This window comes from Lepidochelys kempii, chromosome 2 (assembly GCF_965140285.1).
Source record: "Lepidochelys kempii isolate rLepKem1 chromosome 2, rLepKem1.hap1, whole genome shotgun sequence".
NCBI classification, from domain to species: Eukaryota; Metazoa; Chordata; order Testudines; family Cheloniidae; genus Lepidochelys; species Lepidochelys kempii.
Window position 1 is genome coordinate 268,214,162 of NC_136381.1, and position 20,610 is coordinate 268,234,771.

The 20,610-nt window shown below is 49.1% G+C and overlaps 1 protein-coding gene across 1 annotated transcript in view; it reads left to right on the forward strand.

Moving 5' to 3' along the window:
* Positions 1-2,370: 2,370 nt before the first annotated feature.
* The window catches only part of LOC140905764 (uncharacterized), a 29,687-nt gene continuing 11,447 nt past the window's right edge, over positions 2,371-20,610 (forward strand). Inside the window, exons 1-8 of the mRNA XM_078851343.1 lie at positions 2,371-2,504; positions 3,363-3,722; positions 4,698-4,824; positions 9,709-9,864; positions 10,523-10,636; positions 10,880-10,984; positions 17,258-18,392; positions 19,509-19,516. Of these exons, the coding sequence (XP_078707469.1) occupies positions 2,481-2,504; positions 3,363-3,722; positions 4,698-4,824; positions 9,709-9,864; positions 10,523-10,636; positions 10,880-10,984; positions 17,258-18,392; positions 19,509-19,516 (2,029 nt within the window). The 5' untranslated portion in view covers positions 2,371-2,480. The remainder of the gene's footprint in view (positions 2,505-3,362; positions 3,723-4,697; positions 4,825-9,708; positions 9,865-10,522; positions 10,637-10,879; positions 10,985-17,257; positions 18,393-19,508; positions 19,517-20,610) is intronic.

A 20,610-nucleotide genomic window follows, 5' to 3' on the forward strand; every position in this document is an offset into this window, starting at 1 on the left:
CAATTTATTATTTATATTCTGATTGAGCCTACAGGCCTCAATCAACGATCAAGGTGCCAGTGGATAAGCTTGTCACGAACTGCCTGGGATTAAGAAGAAGCTTCCACTATGGAAATTGTTGTTCCCCTGAAGGAGCTGGTACTGGTTGCTGTCGGAGATGGACCCCTGGACGGGGATGGAGAACTGGTCTCATCTGGAAAGGCAGTTCTTTTGTCTCAGACTTCAGTCTTCAAGACAGTATCTGAGAAGTAGCACATTTCAATCCAAAACCATAGCTCACCTAATAGTTACAAATCGGAGAGCAAAAATAAGCACCTGAAACTATCTACGAAGCGTCATGTCTTGGTGCGTAACTTTAAGTCTGAGTAGTCCTATTGAAATCATAATTATGAGTTGGTAAAAGTTAAGGCCTATAGTGCTGTGGTAATCCAAAACCAGCCACCCAGAGCATGTGTTTCAGAATCCGGTGTTTCGCTTATTCAGCTTATGGCTGCAGGTCTTATGATTGCCCAGATAACCTTGGAAACTTGAACTGAATGTAAGGGCTTGTCTTTGTGTGCACCACTCTAGTGCTTTAGCACCAAGGTGAGAGTTTCTTGCATTGGTGTCGTTAATTCCTTTCCTTTAGAACAGGGGTTCTCAGACTTTCGTACTTGTGACCCCTTTCACACAGCAAGCCTCTGAGTGCACCCCCCCTTATACATTAAAAACACTTGTATATATATTTTACACCGTTGTAAATACTGGAGGCAAAGCAGGGTTTGGGGTGGAGGCTGACAGCTTGCAACCCCCCCATGTAATAACCTCGCAACCCCCTGAGGGGTCCTGACCCCCAGTTTGAGAACCCCTGCTGTAGAGGCAGTAGTTATGGGGGTGGGAGAAGTTCTCATGCCAACATAGTGCTGTCTATGCGAGGCATTAGGCCAGTGTAACTGCATCGCTCCGGGGGTGGATTATTTCACACCCTGAGTGACATAGTTAGACTGATATAGATCTGTAGTGCAGACCTGACCTAACTCATGCGGTGTGGCTTTCTTGTGTTGGCAGACTGTCTGAAACCACTCGCCCCACACATCTGTATAGGGTGCTGCCTCTGGATCCTAACAGTGGTAATTCAAATGTAAAAACCATTGAGTCTGCTACTCATTTTAGCAGAAACATCAAACTACTGTGCTTATCCTACAGTCCCAAACTGCCTCTAATGTCTCCATTTGTGCTAATCCTCCAAGTCCCAGCTGCCTGAATCTTTCCCCCATGACAACTTCAATGATGCAGTGAAATAAAAATCTGGGGCCTACTGAATGCTGAAAATGTGGGGGCAACATAAATTGTGCTCAGTATCAAAATAAATAACATGCAGGCTCTTGTACTGATCATTTCATATTCAGCTCATTTAACGAAAGTTAGGCCCAGCTCCTCACTGGCTGTATATCACCCTAGTTAAGTTGAAGTCAACAGAGCGAGGCTACTCTACGCCATCTGAGGATCTGGCCTGTAATTTCATAATTTAAACTGCTGCATAATCCAGGGACCATGCTGCAGAATGTGGGTTTATTTGCGAGGGAGCAGGTAGGGCTGGGTTCAGATGTAGCCCCACTGAAGTCTTTCCACTATTCATAAATCTGGGCCCTTGATCTTCTCTGTAGGGTTGCCAGCTTTGGTTGGACGAATTCCTGGAGATTTCCTCACATGACATCATCTTTAACTGCTGGGGAGTCCAGGCCAAGCTGGGAGGGTTGGCACAACCCTGCTTCTCCATGACCCTTCCAAGGCACTTGGCAGGGGCTTGCGCCGTGAGTGATCTGTCCGTAACTGCACCAGCCCGGGCCCTGGCACTAGGGCCAGGTATTTACTGGCCCGCTGTGCAATGCACCCGGTGGAGGGAGCTGTAGCTCAGGAAAGCTTGTGCTCAGCTAAATGTGTTAAGTCTCTAAGGTGCCACAAGTCCTCCTCTTCCTTGGGTCCCGACTTAAGGGGATTTCTTTCTGGTGTGGATTCTGCAGGGCGGTAAGGGGTGCCATGGAAGGGCTAGTACGGGAGCTCAGTCGAGGGGACCCTGGTGGGGAGGGAGGGGACCCTGGTGGGTGGGTGGGGGGGGGAGGGAGGGAGGGGGGGGTAAAATCTCTGAATCAATATCCGTTGTATTTACAGGGGCACCCCCGCCTGGTGCTGGGGGGAGGCGGGGCTCGCACAGCAGGGGAGGATGGACGCGGCCTTTCGGGCTGAACCTTCCGGGCCACGAGCTGCGTTCTCCGCCGCGCCCTGCAGGCGGCGCTGTCCGCTCGCGGCGCCCCTGCGGATTCCGGCTCAGGCGCTTCTCTTGGGGGGGCGAGGCCGCGGCTCGCTCCCGGCATGCACTGCGCGGCGCCCGGCAGCGGGGCCGGCCCGTGGCGAGGCGGCGCCGGGACTCTGCCTAGCCCGCGGCGGGAGCGGGGCTCGGCCGGGCCGGGCCCGCGGGAGCAGCCCCGCCCGGGGGGGCCATGGCCGAGCGGGCCGCTGCCCAGGTAAGGGCCCGGCGGGCGGGGGGGCCTCGGGCCCCGGGAGCTTCTCCCCGCCCGGCCCGGGCTGCCCCGGGAGCGCGGTGCCGCCCGGCCGGGCTGGGGGGTCCCTGGCGGCAGGGGCGGGGCCCGGCGCTGCTCCCCAGGTACCCCCGGGGGGTTCAGCTCCGCCCCGGGCACTGGGGGGAAGCTGCCCGGTTCCCGGGGGCCCCCTTGGGCGCACGCCCGGCCCGGCCCGGCCCGGCGGGGAGGTTGTCGGTCTGTGCGGGAGCCTCCCTTGCCCCAGAGAAACCGGCCGTCGTGCTCGGGCTTCCTGCTGTTGTGTCCAAGCTCCGCCGAGCCCCCGGCCGTGGGCGCCCTGGGGGGCTGTAGGTCCCCGCCGGGGTGCGCAGAGCGCGGGCTTGTGGAGAGCGTCAAGACACCAGCTCGTCGGTTGCTAGTTCGTGCAGTAAGGGCCGGGTGAGTGGTGCTGACTGGAGCCGCCAGGATCCCTTTTCGGCCAGACAGACGTTCCGGCTGAAAACCGGACACCTGGCCCTACCCCCCACCTTCCGCTTCCCGGAGCTGCCCCCGCAGCCTCGTGAAAACGGAGTCAGGGGATTGCGACCCACAGTTTGAGGACCGCTACACTAGTTATCTGGCTCAGTACCGGGGTAACTGGGTAAAACTGAATGGCCTGTGGGGCGCAGGAGATCAGGCTAGATGATCGAATGGTCCCTTTTGGCCCTAAAGCCTATGAATGTTCCACACTTGATATGAGTCCGACATTGTGGGGTTTCCATTTCAAATCTGCTTCACTACAGGAAGGGAAACAGTTCTTGTGCTGTTTTTTGCTGATACTGACTTCGTTTTTCTTCCTGCAAGCAGGCTCCTGGTGTTCCCGAACAAACTCCTGTGAATGAAGCCCATCACCACACTACAGAGATCTCCTTGTGGACAGTAGTGGCTGCCATCCAAGCTGTGGAGAGGAAGGTGAATTCCCATGCCTCACGATTACTGAATCTGGAGAGGAGAACAGGGACAACTGAGAAGAAGTTAACAGACTGTGAGAAGACAGCGATGGAATTTGGTAACCAGCTGGAGAGTAAATGGACTATTTTGGGAACTCTGATCCAGGAGAATAACTTCCTGCAGAGGAGGCTGGAGAACATGGAAAACCTGCTGAGAAACAGGAACTTCTGGATCTTAAGACTGCCCCCAGGCACTAAGGGAGAAGTCCCCAAGGTAACAATATCCTAGCTTAGGGGTTGGCAGCCTTTCAGAAGTGGTGTGCTGAGTCCTCATTTATTCTTTACTCTAATTTAAGGTTTTTTGTGCCAGTAATACATTTTAAGTTTTTTAGAAGGTCTCTTTCTATATGTCTATAATATATAACTAAACTATTGTTGTAAGTAAAGTAAATGAGGTTTTTTAAATGTTTAAGAAGCTTCATTTAAAGTTAAATTAAAATGTAGAGCCCCCCAGATCGGTGGCCAGGACCCGGGCAGTGTGAATGCCACTGAAAATCAGCTTATGTTTTGCCTTTGGCACGCGTGCCATAGGTTGCCTATCCCGTCCTAGCTAGTGCTGAGGGATAGGAACTTAGGTACTGAACGGGTTTTCATATCTTCTGATATGCAGGCCCCCTTAATTCACTTTATTACACCTTAGGTGCAGGGAGTGATCTTACTGGCTTCAAAGTGTCCAGTAACTTACTGGCCAGATCCAGTTGGTCCAGTCGTTTGTGGATAATGTACGGGACTGAGAGTCGGGACATCTGGGCTCTGTTTCCAGCTCAGTCACTGATTTGCTGTTCATCTCCAGCAAGTGCTGATGTGAAAAAGTAATATTAGGAGTGTACTTATGTATCACTTCTGATGCAATTTGGAAACAGTGGTTGGAAACTTACGCCACAGCTAGCCAACCAGATGCTCTCAACAGACCACCTACAAATGCTCCATGCAGTCAGTGGGAGCTGAGGGTGCTCTGCACTTTTCAGGAGACACACATCTTCTTGCTGAATTTGGCCCTGATTCTTCAAAGTTTCTGCTAAAATTCGTGCTCCGGTCTTGGTGCATCTAAGAGCACAGCACAAGATTCATTCCCTGCCATAAGGATCTCCTCCATAACCTATGGAAGTCAGTGGCATTCACTTGAGTGAGCTTTGGGTCAGGTCCTTATAGTCTAAGAAGAAGCTTATTATAACCCTTGTGATTCCAGGTGCCGGTGACATTTGATGACATCTCAGTCTATTTTAATGAACAGGAGTGGGAGAATTTAGAGGAATGGCAGAAAGAGCTTTACAAGAATGTTATGAAGGGGAACTATGAGACCCTGATCTCTCTGGGTAAGGATCAGTTTTCATAAGAACGGCCATACTGGTCAGACCAAAGGTCCATCTAGCTAAGTATCGTGTCTTCTTACAGTGGCCAATGCCAGGTGCCCCAGAGGGAATGAATAGAACAGGTAATCATCAAGTGATCCGTTCCCTGTCGCCCATTCCCAGCTTCTGGCAAACAGAGGCTAGGGACAACATCCCTACCCATCCTAGTTAATAGCCATTGATCCTGGCTAATAGCTATTTCACTCTCTGATTAGAAACAGTTCCTACTCTGGTTCCCATTGCAGGTTATTCTCCAGTTCCTTTGATTTCCAGTGGATCACTACTTCCCAGAGCATTAGCAATCGACAGCTCATACCACACACCCTCCTATTTAGAACTAAATTGGAAACTGCAGATGTATATCTGGTCCAGTGCTTCCTAGCTGCAGATAACCGTTGTAGTTACATGCTGCAGAGTACGCGAGGAGCCTGTTCATCGCTGCGATGCCTCTAATATCTAGTTTCAGAGTAGCAGCCTGTTAGGGGGCTTATTCCTTCACCCACTTACTTCCCTGGTCCTTGTTGCTTGAACAGAGAGCAACAATACCCGAAGTCCAAAGGTGCAAACAATTCAATGTTTATTGGGGTGAACTTCCAGCAAGCATGATTCCAGTTTCCTTCCTTAGTATCCTCCTTCCCAGCTCTGACACCACAGAGCCTTACACCTGTGTCCTTGTTCCCATTCCTGCCCTTAGCCAAACATGATTCCAATTTCCTTACCCACATTCCCTGTTCCCATTTTTCCCCACACACACCCACCCCCTCACTTCCTGATTGACTGCAGACTATATAGTAAAACTTGAGTTCAGCTTAGCTATACCTTAACCAATCATTTTCCTGAAATTTAACTAACCAATCCTAACATATTGTAACATGATTATGTAACCAATTATATCCCACCACCTTAAATTAGTTTACACCCAGCAAAATTAGTTATACAGCAGACAGGAACAATCACAGAACCAGACAGAGATTATACAGACAAACAATAGCAAAGTGGGAACTATAATGACAAAACAATACAGAAGTGAGGATTTCACATCCCAGCTATTGATAAGTGAGTTCTTGCCAGACAGGATGCTATCAAACTAAGTTTCCTTTTACATTATCTAGGCACTTCCCTTTCTCTGGAGGCGATAGGCACTATCAGGACAGGATTGTATTCCTAAGAGCCCAATAGCACCTTCTTTCAGTGTGACTAGTTTGGAATGTGAGGATGTGACCGTTCGCTTCCCAGCTTATGGCTGCCTCTGCTGCTTAGCCAAAGGCCTTAGCCTAAGAACAGGGCCTCAGACTGTCACAGTAAAAGAAGGCTCTTACACCATCAGACAGTGATTTTGATTCTTTCTTTTATACCTCTATAACTAGCCAAGTATTAAGAATACACCTAAATTCTTAAAGGATAGGCCTTTACAGACAGGCCTGAATATCTATATCCTAACACAGCCATGTTAGTCTGTATTCGCAAAAAGAAAAGGAGGACTTGCGGCACCTTAGAGACTAACAAATTTATTTGAGCATAAGCTTTCGTGAGCTACAGCTATCTAGTTTTCCCAAACCCTTTGAAGCATGTGGAATGTCTCCCATTGACTTTAGAGCACTTTGGATCAGGTTTGGCAAGTTTAAGTGATTGTCAGGTCACACAGGGAGTCTGTGGCAGAGCCAGGAATTGAACCCAGGTGTGCTGAGTAGCAGGCCAGTGCCTGAAATACAAAACCATCCTTCGTTTCCTTAAAGATCCAGATCACTCCATCCTGTGGTAAAATCAGTCTTCTGCTGATTTAAAATCTCAGTCCTACCATTGTATCAGCTAGTTCTTTGAGTGTATGTCCATAGGGTGCTGCACCGTAGGATGCATGCACGCTATGTGCTCTTGACTGGAAACTACAAAGCAGTGTCTGCAGGCCCACATCTGCTCAGAGTGGCGCCTCCAAATGAGGGGATATAGGGGGGCACGGACCTGCTGCCACTCAGTTCCTTCTCAACTGCCTGCGGCTCGAGATGGAGTGGTTGCATGTCCGCTGGTTCTCAGCTTCCCGCCTTTCTTAACATAGTGATTTATTCTTAGTTTTTCCTGTGTTTGTGTGATCATTTTTATTTCTGCATTCAGTTTTAACACAGCTTCTCCCCCCCCCCCGCCCTTTTTCTTTCTATAGTCCATTTTGGTCCATTAACACTCTGTATTATGCGAAAGATCCTGGGGTTTAAGTCCTGCCAAACCTGCCACAGGTCTTTTCTCTGTAGTGACAGGCATTTGAGCTGCCTTGGAGACACCCACATTCTGTCCAAGTGTAAGATCAGTTCAGGGAGGCTAGACTGAAGCTCCTTCTAATGGAATGCTTGCTAGCCCCGGCGGGGCCCGCGTCCTCCTCCTTACATTGGCTTCAACGTCCCAGTGGCTGTTGCAGCACTTTGAGAGGTGGAGACTTCTACCTCTCCCTCAAGACTTAGTTCCTTATAGCCGTCTCTTCAGCTGGAAGAATGGAAGAGCTCAGTGCTCTTATGGCAGAGCTAGATGAAAGCCGCCTATCGGTGTTTTACCCAAAGCCTCTGGAGAGGAGACCAGTCTACTTATACTAGGTGTCAGAATAGCTCTAACCTTCTACCTGGGCTTCTCAGAGATTATTTGTATCATCTGCTGAGAGGATGAAGGGAAACCCTATTTCCACTCAGACTGTCTAATGGGTTGCAATTCAACTTGTTTAGAACATGCTGCAATGCGGCCCCCTCACAAAGTGACAGCACGCTCCTCTCCGGACCTCAGTCCACAACTATAGCTCTGCTGAAAGACATTCCCATAACGGAAATGTGTAGGACTGCAACTTGGTCTTCTGTTTACACCTTTGCCAAGCATTATGCCATCTTACCTACTTCTGCCTTTGGTGACGCAGTACTCCGAACCATCTTGGACTTGCCTCCCTGTGGAGTTTACTGCTTGAGAGTCTCCTCTGGTGGAGCACCCATAGGGACATATACACTCAAAGGAGGAGGAGAGGTTATTTACCTTATAGGACCTCGAGTTCTTTGAGATGTTTTGTCCCTATGTCAGTTCCACCTTCCTTCCCCTCGGCTGCAGATGCTCTTCTTCACAGTCAAGGAACTGAGTGTCAGTGAGTTCACACCTCCTTATACGCCCTTTTGTGGAGGCACAAGGTCCCGCTCTGCGCAGGCCTACAGACCCTGCTTTGCTGTCTCTCATTGAGAGCACATGGGTGTGCACATGTAACCTTTGCGGGGGGATGAGTTCATTTCATTGTCCTTCTCTAGTGCCTAAAAAACCCAACTCCCACAGAAAGGTAGCTGGAAACCCAAAATTCAGTCTAAGGATTTTCAGCAAGGATTGCACAGTGTCAACCTCCCCACATTCAAGTCCCCAGAAGAACAAAAGGAATGAACTTAATTAAGTACCAACATTATAAATCTTATGATAAAGAAACATAATGAATAAGAATAACTTAATTTCTACAACATAACTTGGCAACTGTATACATTGTCTTCACAGTTATGCATAAACATAAAGAAAACAAATTAAATCTAAACAGCTCAGTCTCCACAGAAACACAGTGAGGGGAAACTCAGAGTTCCCAAAAGTTTAGGTTGAGTTCACCTGAGTCTGATTCTTTGACCACCAAATCTGTACAGTCTGCTGGTTCAAAAGCAACATCTTCCCTCCACTTGCTTCTAGGAATCTTCAGTTGGAATCCATGCAGATTCTTCCTCTGCTGAAATCACTGCTAGCCAATCACTCAGTTAAGTGTATAGATTTAAAACAAACCCTGTTACAAGAAATTGCAAAATATAAATGACTCTTTCCCCATGATCAATTTTAAAGAAAAGCTGGTGAATCGCACTGGTTGAGTTAATGTAATTAAAACATTTGGGATAAAATCAATACAACGTTCACAGTATACAATTACAATAAAATAAATTTACCTCCCAATTTCCCCTTCCTTTAATTAACGCTGGTTGTGCTTCCCTGTTGTCGGTTTAACAACATTACTTACCTGCTGAAAAATGCTTCAGAGTTAGGGAAAACAATCTGCTTTCTGCTCCTGGGCTCAGCTTCTCCCAGCCTACGCAGGGCACATGGCAGCTGTTTTGCAAAAGGCCCTACCTGGTTGCTGTCCTGGTGTCTGACCCCAGCAACAGGGAACCTACTGGAGCATGCCCAGAACTACCACACCCAATTCCAGAAACTTCCAGATGTGGAGTTCTAAATCCGCCTAGCAACAATGACCCCAGAACAACTTACTCCTACCCTCTCCCCTCATAGATCTCTTAAAGCAGTGGTTCTCAACCGATTTACCATTATGGGCCACATATGTAGCTCTCTATATGTTATGTGAGCCGCATTCACGCAATATATAGACTAACTGTATGGCCCTGGGGATGTCACATGGGCCACAGCTGTGTGCTGATTGGGCTGCAGGTTGAGTTCCACTGTCTTAAAGAGATATCTCCCTCTTAGGCAAGTTGGTTACATGCACAGCTTATGGTGCGCATACCCATAGGGATAAAATATCTTGAAGAATTAAAGTTACCGTAAGGTAAGTAATCTCTCCTTTTGTTCACCTGGTAATAATATAGCATTGAGCATTCCTCCCTGAACTGGCTCTGGCCGATCAACTCCCCTTCTATGTGGTGACCCCCGGCTCTTCTGCTGGGAAGCACACCCGACCTCCACAAGAAATGGTATCTTTTTACAGGATCCTTATTAGGTATTGGCCTCCTTTCAGATCTGTCGTCCGCTCCAGCGAGGGAAGGGGAGCTGGTTTAAAATCATTTAGTATTATTTGCAATGAATATTAATAGGCCATGACGTTCCCTTAACATCTGCTACCATGAACAGACTACGCTGTTTCTAAGCCAGACATTCTGTCCCGCATTGAACGAGGGGAGGAGCCTTGTGTCAGGGATCGGTGGGAATCCCTGGAAGGATTGGAGGAAAGAATCCAGAAGAAGGAAGGGCTGGTGGAAAGAGAAATCCCTGTGGACCCTAGCGCCGGTGAGTTCTACCAAGTATCGCAAACCCACACGTTCTCCGTAAGGGCTAAAAAATGCAGGGTTTGGGCAAGGGCTGAGAGAGAGTCGTCGGCAGGGCCCAGCGCTTTGTTACTCATCATCCAACAAGCTGAAGGAAGATGAGAGAAGGGGGCTGCAGGCCAGTGGGCCACGAAGTGTTCTGTAGTCTGCATACGAGGCACTGAACTTCCTGTTGGAAGCGCAGCTCCAGAGCACACACAGGTGAACTGCTACTCCTGGCTGGCTGTAGGAGTCTCTCGGAGCCCTCCCAAGTATCTGCCAGGCATCTCATGTTCATGAACTGGATTTGCACTTGAAACCCACATGCCAGCCACACCCTGTCTCAGCCCCTGCCACGCCCCCTTTTCGCCCTTACTCTGCCCAGGCAGAAGTGAAACACCCCCCCCCCCCCAAGACAAGAGGATGAAAAGTGGACAAGGCAGGGGGAGCTGTGTGACCCTGCAGGGTACAATATTACAGGAGTGTGGGAATTCCTCAGGCTCCCCTGGGAAAAGCAGAGATCTGCTTTCCTGAGGATCACGAGTTCTGCCTCTGTTCAGCTCAGGTTTAAAATCACATGTAAGTGCCTGGTGAATATGAATAAACCACTCATTTCCCCTCAACTCTGTCTTCATGAATAGGCCATGCCATTTCCAACCCTGACATCCTGTCCCGGGCTGAAGGAGGGGAGGAGCCGTGTATCAGGGGTCAGAGGGGTTCGGCGGACAGAGAAATTCCCGTGGAGCCCAGCACAGGTGAGGAGTGAGTTGGAACCTGGACTTGGTGAGAGGCGTGAACAGCACCTGGCCCATCATCATGAGAAAACACATCCAGACAGATGTGGTTATACATCTGTTTTCCCTTCTCTCCACAAAATGTTATCAACCTTCCACCCGTCCCAGAGAGCTCTAGCCCCAAATCCTTTGCAGAAAGGGGTCAATACGTGTTTGTAAAACACACACTAATTTGTTTCTGTTTCTCATTAACATAATCACCAGTTTCCACATCTGACACTTTAATCTGGATTAAACAAGAGGAAGAGCTGGATGCTGGGGATCATCAGGAATTGGGGGAAGGAAGAATTCTCTCAGGCTCCAGCATGGGTGAGCATTGACTTGCTCCTGCAGGTTGCTCTTGTGCAAAACTCCCATTGGCTATGGGGGAGTGGGTGTGATGGGTTGCCCGCCCCGGTCTGGGGAGCCACCTGATGTACTGGGGTACCACTCCGCCTGCCTGACCCACCAGTCTGGGTTCCCTTAACACTGTACTGCTATGCAGCCTGTCAAGCCCTTCCCCAAGCTTCAGGCTGCACTTTACCAGCGCACATACAAGTAGGGACACCCCCAAGTGCAGAAACACACAGACCCTGAGATTAGCTCTGCATGAGAATCCAGCACAAATCCAGGGTTTAACAAGAAAGTCTTTGGGGGGGGTGGTAGGAAAAAACAAGGGGAAATAGGTTGGGGGGGGTGTGGAAGAAAACTTGGATTTGTGCTGGAAATGGCCCACCTTGATTATCATACACATTGTAAGGAGAGTGATCACTTTAGATAAGCTATTACCAACAGGAGAGTGGGTTGTTTTTTTTGGGGGGGTGGGGGGAGAAAACTTGGATTTGTGCTGGAAATGGCCCACCTTGATTATCATACACATTGTAAGGAGAGTGATCACTTTACATAAGCTATTACCAGCAGGAAAGTGGGGTGGGGGGAGAGAAAACCTTTTGTAGTGATAATCACCCATTTTTTTCATGGTTTGTGTGTATAAAAACGTCTTCTGTATTTTCCACAGTATGCATCCGGTGAAGTGAGCTATAGCTCACGAAAGTTTATGCCCAGATAAATTGGTTAGTCTCTAAGGTGCCTGTGACAGGTGTCGGTCGGTCCTCCGAGCCCCTAGAGGCGAATGGAGAGCTATGGTCTCCGTGGCAGGCCTCGGCCACACCTTCCGGGCGTTGGGGAATTAGCGGGGAAGGTGTGCCGGCCGGAGTCAGCGGCGCGCCCCTCGGGCGGGGGAGTGCCGGGGTAGGGGAACGCAGGCCCACCCAACTCCACTGGGTTCCAGCCCAGGGCCCTGACAGCGGCGGGAGGCAAAAGTCCTGCCGCTGGGTCAGCGGGGCCGTCCGCGCCCGCTAACCAAACACACCCACCCCACGGTGTAGTTCGGCCCCTGGGCTACTTCCTACCTGGTCTCTCAGGCGGGCCGCTCCGGTCCCTCCATCTTCTCCGGGTATTCCGCTGCGGGCCGCTCCCGCTCCCCCTCGGTATCGGACTCACGCTGGCCCGGGCTGCAGTCAGGCCCCTCCAGGTCCTCTGGGTATTCAGCGGCCGGCAGCCCTGGTTGCCACAGGCCTTCCCCCCGGTCAGGCTCCTCCTTGCCCAGGGCTTCGCCTGGGTCAGCAGCAAGATCGCGAGGGAGCAGCCTGTGTCTGTCTCCCTCCCTGGTGCTCTCTTCACTGGGCGGAGGGCCCCGTCCTTTGTACTTCCTGTCCCACCTTTCCCCTTCCGGGGATTGGCGGAAGCTTGGCCTGGCCCTGCCCAGTCAGGCTCAGAGGGTGGCTCTTTACCCTCTGGTTCGGAGGGGAGCCAACCTGGCTCCCTACAGTGCCACAAGTATTCCTTTTCTTTTTGCAAATACAGACTAACACGGCTGTTACTCTGAAACCTGACATATATAGCCAAACTTCATAACTTCACATACAACAATAGCACATACAATCCAATGAGATATTAAGGTCTAGCAGATCAAGACTTTTAGAATGATACCTTACAAGACATACTTTGTACAAAACATGTCCTAACTACATGACAGTGGTGAATATTGGGGTGTCAGGGTGTCACAGTGGGGCTCTAAAGGATTGAAACACTTCAAAGGAGGTGAGTGGAGTAGCTACCTGCGGCTCCTCGGAGCTCCTCCACCTCTGTTTGTTCTTACCTGTTCTAAATGATCATTTATTATTATTTGTATTGCACTCCTGAATCAGGGCCCCATTGTGCTAGGTGCTGTATGAACACAGAACAAAAAGACAATCTCTGCCCCAAAGAGTTTACAGTCTAATAGTAGTAGGCATCCATCAGTCTCGGGAGCCCATGAATGTGCGCCCCTGAGAGGTAAAGAATTTACTCAGTTGGTTTTAAGCCTGGAGAGACCCACTTGAGAGAGACAATCTCTGCTGCATCTGTCACATTTAAAGGTGGTGTCTTGACTCTTTGGGCCCTGCCTTCTGTGAGCTCTTTTCTTCTCTGCTAAGCTGGACAGCTTTCTCCCGGAACTCCAGAGACCTTTGTTAAACTCTTGTTTCCAAAGGCTCCGGTCTTGAGTGTGATCTTCCCATTTGTCCACATCCATTTCTTGGTCTCGCTTGCACACATCCTTGAAATGCAATTTTGGGCTTCCGTTGCGTCTTTTTCCAGATGCCAATTTGCCGTAGAGGATGTCCTTTGGGATGCGCCTATCATTCATTCAGCACACATGCTCAAGCCAGCGGAGGCTTCTCTGTTTGTTTGAGGAGTGTTTGGATGCTGGATATGCTGGCCTGTTCGAGGACCTCAGTGTTGGTGACTCTGTCCCTCCAAGAGATTCCAAAGATTCATTGAAGGCAACGCATATTAAAGCTGTTGAGCCTCTTTTCCTGATGAGAATATAAGGTCCCGGTCTTGCTCCCGTACAAAAGTGTGCTGATAACACACACATGATACACACAGATCTTTGTGTGTTCTGTCAGTTGTTGTTCTGCCAGACCCTCCTTGTTCAGTCTAGACATTGTTGTGGCGGGTTTTTCAATGTGGATGTTGAGTTCTGTTTCAAGTGAAAGGTTGACTGCGATAGTGGACCCCAGGCATGTGAATTTGTTCACCGCTTCACGTTCATAGTTGTTGATCTTGATGGAGAGTGCTTCCTCAACTCCTTGGCACATTGTTAGTCTTTTTTAGGCTTCTAGTAAGCTCAAAGTCTTGGCAGGCTTTAGAAAAACTGTCCATTAAACTTTGAAGATGAGCTTCTGTGTGGGTTGTCACTGCTGTGTCATCAGCAAAGGAGGTGTTGGATAAGGGCCTCCCGAGTCTTGGTTTTAGATCTGAGTCTTGCAAGATTGTACAGCAATCCATCAGACCTTGTGTGCAAGTAGATTCCCTCAGCTGAGGAACCAAAAGCTTGTTTCAGTAGCAGGGAGAAGAAGATCCCAAACATAGTTGGGGCAAGTACACGGCCTTGCTTAACTCCGCTATGAGTCATATTGAACTGTGCTGTACATGTTTTCATGGAAGGATCGAATCATGCTTAGGAGCCTGGGGGGACATCCAATCTTTTCTAGAAGCATGAATAGTCCACTTCTACTGGCAAGGTCAAAAGCCTTTGTGAGATCGACAAAGGCTATGTAGAGGAGCTTCTTTTGTTCTCTGCATTTCTCTTGTAGTTATCTCAGCAGGAAGATCATGTTGATAGTAGACCTTTCAGCTCTGTAGCTGCACTGTGATTCAAGATAGATTCTGCCTGCAAGGGTCTGAAGTCTGTTCAGGACAAGTGGGCAAAGGCTTTTCCCATAATACTAAGAAGGGAAATGCCATAATAGTTGTTACAGTTGCTCCTGTCACCCTTGTTTTTATAGAGTGATGATGTTGCCGTCTCTCATTTCTTGTGGTACTTCACCTTCTTTCCAGGATAGGCAGAGCAACTCATGAAGATGTTGCAGTAGAATAGATTTTCTGCATTTTATAACCTCGGTTATGCAGTTTTTTCCAGGGGCCTTTCCATTGGGGAGACCATCTATGGCAAGGCTAAGCTGCTCAATAGTTCGCTCATTGTCAAGTTGGTTCATAACAGGCAGGCTTTTGATGGCGTTGATGGCTATGTCCGTAACAATATTTAATTAGAGTAAAGGTCAGAGTAGTGTTCTACGCAGGGATTCATTTGCTTGGTGCGATCACTGATTGTTTCCCCTGTTGTTGATTTCAATGGGGCTGTCTTCTTTGAAGTTGGACCCAAGGCTTTCTTGATCCCGTCATACATGTTTCTGATGTTGTCTGCATCAGCTGCTACTTGGATGCCTTCACATAAGTGCAGCCAATAGTCGTTGGTGCAGTGTTGAGCAGTTTGTTGTACCTTGGTTCTTGCCACTCTCAGCACTGGTAAGGTTTTCTCATTTGGGTCTCTCTTGTAGGTGGTTTAGGCTGGTGTGTTTGGCCTCTATGACTAGTGTCAATACACTGGAATATGCGTCAAACCAGTCGTTGATCTTGTTTTTCTTCTTCCTAAAGATTCAGAGCTGCATTGTAGATTGTGTTCTTCAGTTGCTCATGCTTCAGCTGGGCACTTGTGACACAATCACTGGTCTCAAGGGTTTGTAGTATGTTCTTGTATTGGTGTGGCTTTTCTTGGTCTGCTATGGCACTAAGGTTAATATGAAGGCATCTTTTTACTTTAGATATGTGTATTTTCTTTGGTTTAAGTCTGATCTTGCTGTGTACCAGAGAGTGGTCTGTGTTGCAATCAGCATTTTGATAACTCTGGGTAATGAGGACAATGTTAAGGTTGGCATGCCTTGTGATAAGATCCAGTTGGTGCCAGTGGCCAGATCAGGGATGTTTCCAAGACACTTTGTGTTGCGACTTTGTCTGGAAGAATAAGTTTGTTACACAGAGATAATAGGAATAAAGTTCTAGCAGTCTCTGACGGTTTACATTCATCTTACCAGTTCCGTGCTGACCAAGAGAGTTGGTCCATGCTTTATGATCAGCTCCCACCCTTGCATGAAGTCCCCTAACAGGAAAACATATTTGTGTTTTGGAATCCTGCTGATGGTAGTGTTCAACTGGTCATAGAACTGGTCCTTGATGTCAGAAGACGAGGAGAGCGTTGGGGCATACACACTCACAAGATTGACTGAGTCCTCAGATGTGAACAAGTGTGCTGCCAAAATTCTCTGATCCATTTGTATGTGGCTCAGTCATCCCCAAAAGTGAGTTCTCAATGGCAAATCCCACTCTGTGCTCTCGTGTTTCTTCTGCGCTTTCCCCCTGCCAGATAGACGTGTAGTCTTTTTCTCTGAGAGAGCTGCTTGATGCTAGCCGAGTTTCTTGGAGGGATGCGATATCCACATTGAGTCGTTTCAGCTCGTCATTGATCATGGCAGTTTTACGTGCATCGTTGATCTGTTGAAGGTCCTCAGGTAATCCAGTTGTCATGGTGCATACGTTCCAGCATCCTGTCTTTAAGGATGTTTTCTTTCTTTTACTTGATTTGCCTGGTGCATTGGTCACAGTCCACTTGTCAAGCTATAAAACTAAGCTCCAAACACCCATTTGAAGCAGGCAGACTGTGGTGGGATAACACCCTATTGTCTGGGGGCTGCCCAGTTTTATGGGGGGTGGTAGTTGTCCAGTGAGATATGATGATCTTTCCCACCGTCAGAGACAGCCCCTGGCATTCAACTCTGTGCCAATAGAGTAAGAGCTTAGAAGCAGTGACGACTGCCTCCCGAGTTGTGCCGACACTTGAGGTGAAGCTGGAGTACCTCTCCAGGGCACAAGCCCGGGCATATGCTATGGAGGCCCTGAGTTGCCCATGCATCAGGACCCCCCTCTCGGTGTCACTGGTAAAATCCAGAGAAGAGGAAGAACCAATACATCTGGTACCTGATCTGCTGCAGGAGTTGCCAGAAAGTTTCTAAAATATTAGTCTCTGACTGCCTTTGGAGCTCTGCTCCAGATTTTCTGTCTGAGTTTACTCGCATAGGCTTACATTCTCTCGAATTCACCACAAGGCAGGGGGCTTTTCTGTCAGGGTTTGCTCCCTTTACCTTATGCCCTCCCTGGCTACCCACAAGGTAGTGGGGTTGATGAGCTGCAGGTAGTACCATCTACTCTCATTACGGTAGCAGGCATAGCCTGACCTGACGCTTACAGTCTAACAGCCCCATTGTAAATGTATAGCCGTTATTTGATGGTGAATGTCAGTCACTGCCTGTGTGACTAATGGGGGGCAGTTGATCCTGTGTTCTGAGTGTTTGATGTGATGCAGAAGAATGGGGTCCCTCCTTTACTCTGCCCCCATTCCTTCTCTGGGGGAATGTTTACCCCTCGACACCCAGCTTGGAGGGGTGGTTTCAGGCTCATAACATCAGTCATGCCGTGATGCAGGAGGTGTGTAGGCTAGAAGTGTCATGACATCCAACCCAAATTGCGCTGTCTAGCACACAAGATTTCAAGCCAAGACGAGCCCTACTTTAGGTCTGTTGAGTTCATATGCTGAAGCAATAAATTACTCATTGGGCCATTGAAAACTGTCAGTTTTTTCTGCACAGAATCTCTTAGCCAGGGGAGCTTTCTTTCCAGATCAAAGCACTAATGCCTCTCTCTCTCTCTCTCTCTCTAATCTAGCAAATGATGGGACAGCGAGCAAAGAGGAGGAGAAGCCCCAGGAGGGATGTCTGAAAAAGTTAGAACCACACAGGATTTTCTTGGTGAAATCAGAAGAGGAGGGTTTGCAGAGCCTACAGCAGGGAGTGGCTGCACAGCTGGCTAACCCTGCAGTCATCAGAGTGGAGCAATCAACCCAGTGTGGCCGAGACTTCGGCCTGCTCAAGGGCTTTGTGGTGCAGCCGGGGGAGAAGCCCTTTGCCTGCGGTGAATGCGGGAAGAGCTTCCGGCTGAAGGGGAATTTGGTCAAGCACCTGCGGAGCCATGCCAAGGTGCGGCCCTACAAGTGCACCGAGTGCGAGAAGAGCTTCAACTGCCGGTCAGAGCTGCTGCGCCACCAGATGATTCACCGCGGGGAGAAGCCCTACAAGTGCAGCGAGTGCGAGAAGAGCTACAGCCGCAAGGTGTATCTGCTCAACCACCAGCGTGTGCACACGGGGGAGCGGCCCTTCCAGTGCACGGTGTGCGAGAAAAGCTTCCGGCAGAAGGCCGTGCTCATCTCCCACCAGCGCCTGCACACGGGCGAGCGCCCGTACAAGTGCACCCAGTGCGAGAACAGCTTCAGCGAGAAGTCCAAGCTCAACAACCACTACCGCGTCCACACGGGGGAGTGGCCCTACAAATGCACCAAGTGTGACAAGAGCTACAGCCGCAAGGAGTACCTGCTCAACCACCAGCGTGTGCACACGGGCGAGCGGCCCTTCCAGTGCGCTGAGTGCAGCAAGAGCTTCACGCTCAAGACGAGCTTCATGAAGCACCAAAGAAACCACATGGGAGAGAGACCGCACCAGGGCGGCCCAGCTGCTAAAAGCCATGGCAGGTCTGTCGGCCATGAGGGTAATGACCCGGGAGAAGGGCTGAAGTGCCGCACTGAGTGTGGGGAAAGCTTCACGGGGAAGCCTGAGACACACCAGCAGGTCCATGCTGGGGAATGGCCACATCAGTGTGGCACGTGTGGGAAAAGCTTCCGATATGAGGAATCTCTGAAAGAACATCAGAGCCTCCACAGTGCAGAGCAAGGGCATCTGGAGATTTCTCGGAGCCCTGGACAGGGAGCAGAGGCTGGACTCCTGGTTGTAAAGATGGAAGATACGTGGTAGCCAGTGGAGTTAACGTACAGCAGGTGCGTTAGTCAGATGAAAGGCAAGAGGAGGAGTTGAAACATCCCATCAGATCAGCGTGTGTCTGAGCCCCTGGAGGAGAGGTGGAAACCCAGCCAGTGGGCTTCCTTCCGTCACCACCTGAAAGGGGAACCAGGGACACTAGCTGAGGAGGATTCTTTTCTCTCAACTGAAAATGCAGCAACGGCACCATGGGGACACGCAGGGGAACCAACTTCTGCTTGTGAAACATCGCCACGTGGCGGCAGGCGGAAGGCACCGGGAGAGGAAGAAGTCGGAGGGACGTGAATGACCGGGAGTAGGAGGGAGATGGGCACTCTGTATGGAAGGCCTGCTGCTGGGCATCACTGGACAAGACTGAATCGCAATTGCTTAGGACATAAGCAGACATCTCAAGTTCAGCCCCATGGCCAGCAATAGCTTAGGAGATCTAGTCTGTTCTTGTTCCTAACGTGTCCCTCGCTTTAGCCTTCACTCACCTTGAGGTCATGTGAATTCTCTAGTGACTCCAGCAGAGGAAGGACTCGAGAGTAAAATTAAAGTGGGGGAGATAATGAGAAATACCCTGAAAAAATCGTGAACACATGGGAAGTTCGTACTGCAGGTAAATCCAAAGAGATGTTCTCCCCGAGTCCTGACCCAGGAACTATCTGGGCATGTCACCACAATGGAACTTTTCACTTGGGCAAGTGGGGTGTGTGTGTGGGGGGGTAGTTGAGCTATTTCTTATCACGTAACATGTACAAATCTGATCACGGTCACCTCATCCTTCAGAGTGAGAAGGCGGTTGTTCCTACCTCCCCCACAACAACACCTCGGTCATTTCAGGGTTTCTCCCATAATCCTTTATTTTGATGTACGTACTGTAATTAGCATGGTTCGCTGTTAACCAAGGCTTACCAGGGCCTCTTGAATGAGCCCAGCAATAGGAACACGTACCGTTACATCGCAGTGAGCTTGCAGTTACCTGCTACAGTGTTCAGGATATTGTAAATATCATTAATAAGCAAATCATACTTTTAACGTGCACCCTGTTGCAATGTGTAGAGACAGGCCGTGGGCTGAAGGATGCTGTTGCTTTCTCCTTCCAGCTGCTCATGTGCTTCTTCAGTCCCCATTGCACTGGTTTTCTCCTTACTGATTTTTAATATGTTTAGACTAATCAGGAAGCAGAACCTTCACTCCCTCCCAAAAGACACCGTTAACTCTTGCAGTCTTGTCTCGAGTCTTGGGATATTGGGTGTCTGTCAAGCCCCATCTCCTAGAGGCAACTGATTACAGGAGGCTCTAAGCTTTTGTTTAAAAAAAACCCCACATTTCTGTTCCTTGTTGTGGATAAAAACTTGAAAATGTGACCAAGTGTAACCTAAAATCTCAGAAGGCAAGAAAGAAGAGCCCAACATCTATTTGTTTTTAAGTCATGATTTTGAGGGGCCTGACTCACGATTTTTGAATGTGTGGCATGGGCAATACTGCAAGTATCTCTTTTGTGTGGCTACATCACATGGGTGGAGTCCCCCCTGTACAGAGACTGCTCATCAAGGCCTCTGTCCCCTAGTGGTTACCCCATTTCAGCTTCTTTTAGCCTGACTCTTATCTCATGTAGGGCAGTGTTACTCCTTTGACTTCAGTGGAGTTGCTGTTGATTTACATAACTAGGAGTGAGAGCAGACTCAGGGCCTGTGTTTTCCTAACAGATTTTCCTCAAAGCAAGCATGTCTGTTCCTCACAATACCCCTTTCCCAGTAAAGCCTTTCTTTTGATGACACTCGGTGCCTCTCCGGCTGCTTAATTTAATAAATCCTCTCTATCATCGTTACTTATACACATCTGCTCTATTTTGGATACTGTGTTTTAAAAACTGATTTTGTGATAAGAACTAAAGGCAAAGTTAAAGAATATGAGGGTCCTTTATTTACTTGAGCAATACAATTAGTAAACAAAGAAATACTCATTGCCAATCTCTTTAGAGCATAACATAAAAATGGCCATACTGGGTCAGACCAATGGTCTGTCTAGCCCAGTATCCTGTCTTCTGACAGGGGCCAGTGCCAGATGCTTCAGGCAGTTGGAGGTTGAGGGACATCCGGTGGATAGGGTTGCATCCCCTGGCTATTAGCCATTGATTGACCTATTCTCCATGAACTTACCTATTTTTTTTAACCAAGTTATAATTTTGGCCTTCACACAGTC